The following is a 6,715-nucleotide window of genomic DNA, read 5'->3' on the forward strand; positions in this document are numbered from 1 at the left end:
TTCTGAGATGGGTCTCATGTTATACAGGTTGGCTCTGAACTTCTGATCCTCTACCACCCCAGTACTGAGAATATAGGCATTGTAGGCAGGCATTACCACACCCAGCTATGACTCAGCATTTTTAAAGAGTACAATTAACTCCAGCATGAGGCAAAAACAATTTTTTTTAAAAAGTAAGATGATGGGGCTGGAGAGATTGCTCAGTAGTTAAGAGCACTGGCTGTGTTAGGCCACGGGTTCAATTCCCAGCACCTACATGGCAGCTAATACTGTCTATAACTCCAGTTCGGGGGAATTCAACACTCTTCTTATCTCCACTGGCATTGTACAACATGGGTGTGTTCACATATATGCAGGCAATACACTCATACACATAAAATAAAAGTAATAAATATTTTTAAATTAAGATGATATATAAGGGATGATCCGTATGTTAGAACTGTGTTTTTTCATACCAATAAACTCTTTTCAAGTAGAAAAATCAAAAGAAGATGAAGTCTGTAAATGATGGTCAAAACTCAGAATTCATAATTGTATCTACTAATAAACTAACATAGATTGCCACTTCAGTTTCCTCATCTGCATTCCCACCCCAGCTCGTTTTTGTTGAAAGTTGAACAAGAGATAATTGGGGAAGAAATTAGTGTGTACCACTGCAGTAAATACTTCTCAGGAATAAAATTTTAATAACCCATATATAGCATATCCTAGATACTACCAACCTCAGACTGTTTTGCAACTTATTTGATTTGAATCTACAATTAAGTCTCCTTTTTCTATGGCTAATAACACAAAAGCAAAAAAATGAGGCAATAATCCAGAAAACTAGAGCCTAATGGAGACATTCCGCTAAAATAAAATTTAACAATCACTCTCCTGTTTTTCTATTTAACTTGCTAATTATTTCTCAGTTTTCTGCTCTTTGCAAGCAAGACCCAATATATAATAATTTCTATGTTTTCCTTTGTCTGAAAAACCAAGCCCACTAATGTGTTTAAACTCAACACCAGTACCTCCAGCTCCAATCTTTGGCTACTCTGCCTGCCCCTGTGGTATGCTGCGCCCAGATGCCAAGCAAGTATTGGCATTTTCATTCAAATCACTCTAGCCTCCAGCTGTGTCTAGTTCATGGTTCCCCTTGACAAACTGCATTTCTTTCTCATCACTCCTCCCTCTCTTTGCTGATCTGTACTCAGGCTATGAAACTGCTTTACAGCTTCTAGTGTAGGCCTTCAACACATGATACTGCATCTTCCTGTTTGGCCTCTGGACTCCAAAGACTAATCCCACTTCTGTAACACTAACACACAGCACAATATGAGCTCCCTTCACATTGCAAATTAGAGCTCAATTCCTTAGAATAAAATTCCAGTACCAGTTATAAGACCTCTGCACTAAAATCCTGCTTTTCTGGAATGCCCTCACGTTTCAACAGCTGGTTTCCCCCACTTCTCACTCAGATCCACTAAACCCAATGAAAAAATTCACACTTCTGAATCCTAGAGCCCTTTGCCTGCAATATAGTTTATCCTATGTTTATATATTTAAAGGAGGACAGTACATCAGAATCTCCTGTTGAGCTTTAATAAAAGCAGATGTTGCCTATTTAATGGTGAAATGACATCGTATCTGGGACTTGCTTCTATACACTCCAGCAAGAGTAATAGCACATACAGGTTCCTCATGCTATTCTATCTTTATGTATGTCAGAAACTTAGTATTCGAAAATATGTATTTTCGATGCTACCGAAAAAAAAAAAAAATACTGGGAGGAGAGATGATGCTGACAACATTTAAACTAAATGATGTATAAAAGAGATCTGCTTTATTTCCTCTACTTTTGTATGACATTGAAAATATTCACAATAAAAGGTTAAAATATGCATTAATAGGGGATGGAGAGATGGCTCAGCGGTTAAGAGCAATGGCTACTCTTGCAGAGGACCTGGGTTTGATTCCCAGCAACCACATGGTAGCTAACAACCATCAGTAACTCCATAAATCCGATGCCCTCTTCTGACCTCTACAAGCATTGCAAAACACCAGTGCACTTACATACATGTGGGTAATACACACAAAATAAAATAATAAATAAAATATTTTAAAATATGCATTAATATGCTTCTAAGCTCATTTTTAGAGATTTGAGGGGAAGGGACTATTGAGTATCTGAATTAAGAAAGCAAGAAAGATAGGAAGGGAAGGCAGGCAGCCAGGAAGTCTGTGATTCCAATTATGCCACTCTTTGAGAACCATAGTTTCCATTCCTTTGATAAATATTCACTTAGCTGCTATCACAAATTAAATCCAATACTAAGCAATGAAGAATTACTTTTTAAAGAATCTATAGAGTAATCCAAGGGAAAAGCACCTCAAACCACACTGCATGACATTATAAATACTATGACGGGGTGCAGTTAAGACATCGGGAATATGCGGACTGGCCATTATAAAAGTTCTTGTGAGTACTCCATTTTCTTCATGTTTTAATCCCAGACTCCTAATATGATGTCCTTTACCAGAAGCTCAGTAAGACTGCTTCAATTTCATCCTTCTGAGTGCTACGCAATACCATATACACTTAATTTCTCCCCAAAGTTCTGCCAAGGACTTAATATTTCTCTCAATTTATGTATTTTAGAGGAAAATGAATGTTTATTCTCAAAGAAATGTGCCATATACATGGTGGTATAGCTCCTTATAAACATGAGCCAAAATGAGGACAAACATAAAAGTGACTGCTATCATTCTGGCCCCATCACAAGTGATAACTCACAAGTCCTTGACCTCTCACTGTTTTAAATGAAACCAAAGAGTTACCCTAAAGTTCCACCATCTATGATACGCTTAACAGAAACATGGGCATAGTAAAATTTATTTATTTTGTTCTTAAAGTCTTAAATATCATCCTGGGGGATTAGAATTTCAGATCACAAAACAACAAAAACCTTGAGAGTTCAAATTTACAGTGTTATTGAACGTAAATTCAAAGCCAATTTTTATTTAAAATAAATTCATCCTTTATTTTTCCTTAATCAATTAGTTCAATATAGTTTAAATAGGATGCAGATAGAGACCCCCAAATCTCTTTTAAGTAGAAATTCTCATTGTAGGAAGCTAGAAGGCAAGATTTCCTAAAATTCTTATGTATCAAACTAGATTATACAATCTCAAAAGCATTCAAGAATTCTTAAAACTGTCAACCTGATTGAAAATAAGTTTAGAAAGAGATTCTAATAAAACAGTCCTAAGTGGAGCCAACTTATTTGAAAGAGACACTTTAAAAATATGGTTAAAAAAAATTTTTTTTTTTACCTGATCAAGGTGAGGCACTGTTGGTACATGCTGGAGCTTTTCCTGCAAACTAAGAACAACCAATTACAGATTCAGAAGTCAATATACTTCTGATTTAACCTTATCCATTACTTTTATCCATTACCCAGAGACAGGAAAAAGTGTTTCACAACTGAATGCATACCAAAGCTCCAATTTTGCCTACTCTTCATATATTCTTGTAGAGAAAAAGCTGATCTAAGTTATAAGAAGTGTTCTTAAATGCATATATACACATATATATATATACACATACACACTCCCCATATACACACACATAACATATACAATGAAGAGAAAAAATGATCTTTTAGCAATATTCTGCTGTATGGTTAAATATGTCAGTGGATTTCTTTATAATTCCAATAGGTTCATGCAGGCTTAGAAATAAACACATGGTCTTTTCTGTACTGCTCAGATTCTTAATTCTCCCCATGCTTCCCAAAATGAAAATATGCTGGTAGTTAAAGAAAATTAAAAGGTAAATCTTCTTTTATCAAAGACTTCCCTTGAATGAAGACTCTATTATTAAAAAAGAAACAGAATCCATAAGTACAAACTTTTTAGATAGTCAGTTGCCAATTAAGAATAAAATGAAGTCAGAATCTTAAGCAGGCATTGTTTGCTATGAAAAGAACCAAAAGATCAATATGGCATAACAAATTTCAACTCTAACAACTGTAGCATACATTTAGACACTGACAGGGATAGGATGGGAGGGAGGAAAAAGACTGAAATCCTTGCAGATGTTCTGTCTTGAAGAACAGTAAGGGGTAAATTAGTAACAGCAAGTTAGGAAAGAGAAAGGGCTTGTAGGAACTGTTGAAGGGATGAGTCACAGTGGGGGGTCTTAGTAGGGAAAGTATTCAAATTAAATCCTTCCCAGCTGGTTGCTTAGGAAAGGATTCTCTTGCTTAACAGCTAAGCAAAAAGAAAAGTTGTGCAAAGGCCTTATCTATAGTGGTAGGATCACATTAAATAGCTCTTCTTTTAAGTGTCACTAAAACATTATAACTGCTCTTAATCAAGAATAGAATGAGATTAGAAAATTGTAGAAAAATCATGTTTTTCTTATGTCCAGTGTTTAATCCTACTGGACAGTGAGTGCATACAACTTCACATGCAAGTAACAGTCAAATATTAACAACAAACCTAGGTTTAGCTCCTAGTAAGTCTAGCAAGAATTTTGTGCACTTAATTTGATTCCTATTATAAAAGGAAAGTAAACTATACTCTAGTCTAATGGACCAGTATTTGCTATCAAAACCTAAAATTTATAATGAGAATCTTTTGTATGAAAAAAAAAGTGCAATTACTAATAATTTTCACATTCCATAAAGAATCATTGTCCAGTATAAATGGCTCTAGGTACTCAAGGAGTACATCAGGCAAAATGGGTCAGGAAGATTTCACTTTGTAAAGTAATACGCAAGAGCTTTGACCATACAATATACATAGGGATTTATTTAAAATTAGGACTCACTCATGCATAATTCATGTATACCAAACACTCCTATCTTCCTACTGACTAGAGCAAGAAAAGCAAATGCAGACTCTACCCAGGTACTTTGGGAATATGTAATTTTAACCTGTTATTGGATCACTTTTAAAAATCCAGTCCCAGAGGCAATAGGTGAAAACAGTTCTCAACTGAAGACTTCTAGTACAACTTGTGCTAGCCTTTGGCTTATCTAAGATGGCATGTTAACTTCTCTGGATTCCTTAACTTCTCTGGATTCATTTACAAATGAGGAAGAAACAGCTGCCTTGCATAGTCTATACTTCTACGTGCTAAAATAGTCCCACTTTAAAAAAATCACAATAAATGATAATCAAAATTCTCTAATACAAGATAGAGGTCCAATAAAATACCACCATGCCATATCCACACGTTATCTTGGATGCAGCTCTAAAAGTGTGAATAAACTGGGTGTGATGAGACATGCTTTTAACCCCAGCATAGTGAGACCCTGCCTCAGAAAAAAAAGTGTGAACAATATTAAAGATGGAGGGGAGGTAGCTACTTAAACCTCACAAGAACAGAATCACTCACTGTGCCTACTCATAAGTAAACTGCCTTACTCAGAGTGGTGTCCATTTTCATAATGTTGAATAGATACATATGACACTTAAAAAGATAAACCATTTGCAAGCAAGATTTACAATAGCCAAGATGTGGAAGCATTGTATAATGTCCACTATTGAATATAAATAAATAAATGTGATATGTGTATGTATATATAAGTGAAATATTATTTGGCCTTTAAAAAGAAGAGTGTACTGCTATTTATGACAGTGTGGATAAACTTGAGGGCATGCTAAGTGAAAGAAGTCAGTCACTGAAGGACAAACATCACAGAAGCAGACACTAGAACAGTGGTTGCCAGGACACAGCAGGAGGGGAAAATGAGGAACTGCCATTCAATGAGTTTTACAAGCCTTACCTATAGTTAACAATCCTGCACTGTATGCTTAAATAATAAATTTTCCCCATTCTTTATCAAAAAGGTTCTACAAAGAAGAGGTGGAAAGCTAATCCATCACTAAGAGGAAGGGAGTTATCTGTGTGAACACACAGCTAAAATTTTCTATGTACTCCATGTGTTTTCCCTATAGGAAGAATGTTGAAATACCTGGCTTAGAATATTGGCCATGAGTTTCTAAAGTTAACTATCACTTACATTAAAATTTGCAAAGGAAAATCCACGGGGTAGCTGCTGGGATCTCAGCAGACTGCCAGAGTGTGCCGGGTTCTGGCCTCCCTCTGGCCTCCAACTACCAGAGGGTCTGAGAACCCAGGAGAGAGCCTGACAGCCCCCAGATCCTGCCTCCACATGGTGGTGAGCTTCCCCTAATTGTGCCACACCATCCTCCAACCTGGGACTTTGTTAGGCCCCTCCCAAGGTCCCAGGGCAGATCTGACTCTGGTAGGCTAAGGCTGGGATCTCAGCAGACCTCCAGAGAGTGCCAAGTTCTGGCCCTGCTCTGGCCTCCCTCTGGCATAGGGTTGACAATGCACAGGACTGCCTGAGAGAGCCTGGATCCTCCCTCCACATGGTGAAGGAAGCCTGAGTGTACCTGACTGGAACCTGAATTGGGCTTCTGTGGGTTCCCCTGAATAGCTGATCTGAAGCCATCAATTCCCTCCAAAATAAACCTGGGAGAACCTGAACCCTGTACCAACCAGCTTTACATAACCAATAAAGAAAAGATATAGGCACCTGGATAAAACAAACAGAAGCATACTTCAACTTAATTCTCATATCAGATTCATAAACAACAAAAGAAATTCACATGCCAAAACCACAATGAAAGAATAATAAAATGGAAAGCCAAAACACTATGTCCCCAGCAAAGCCCACCAATCCTGTAGAAGTGTTCT

The 6,715-nt window shown here is 36.9% G+C and overlaps 1 protein-coding gene across 5 annotated transcripts in view; it reads right to left on the reverse strand.

Annotated features, from left to right (window-relative positions):
- Nucleotides 1–6,715, reverse strand: part of LOC103725290 (COBW domain-containing protein 1) — a 66,730-nt gene that overhangs the window by 7,204 nt on the left and 52,811 nt on the right. For all 5 annotated transcript variants that reach the window (XM_008822616.3, XM_029558393.1, XM_029558392.1 and 2 more), the window contains one exon: nt 3,316–3,364. In XM_008822616.3, the coding sequence (XP_008820838.1) occupies nt 3,316–3,364 (49 nt within the window). The remainder of the gene's footprint in view (nt 1–3,315; nt 3,365–6,715) is intronic.

Source organism: Nannospalax galili, unplaced genomic scaffold, assembly GCF_000622305.1.
Source record: "Nannospalax galili isolate Female #2095 unplaced genomic scaffold, S.galili_v1.0 scaffold3109, whole genome shotgun sequence".
In the NCBI taxonomy this organism is placed as follows: domain Eukaryota; kingdom Metazoa; phylum Chordata; class Mammalia; order Rodentia; family Spalacidae; genus Nannospalax; species Nannospalax galili.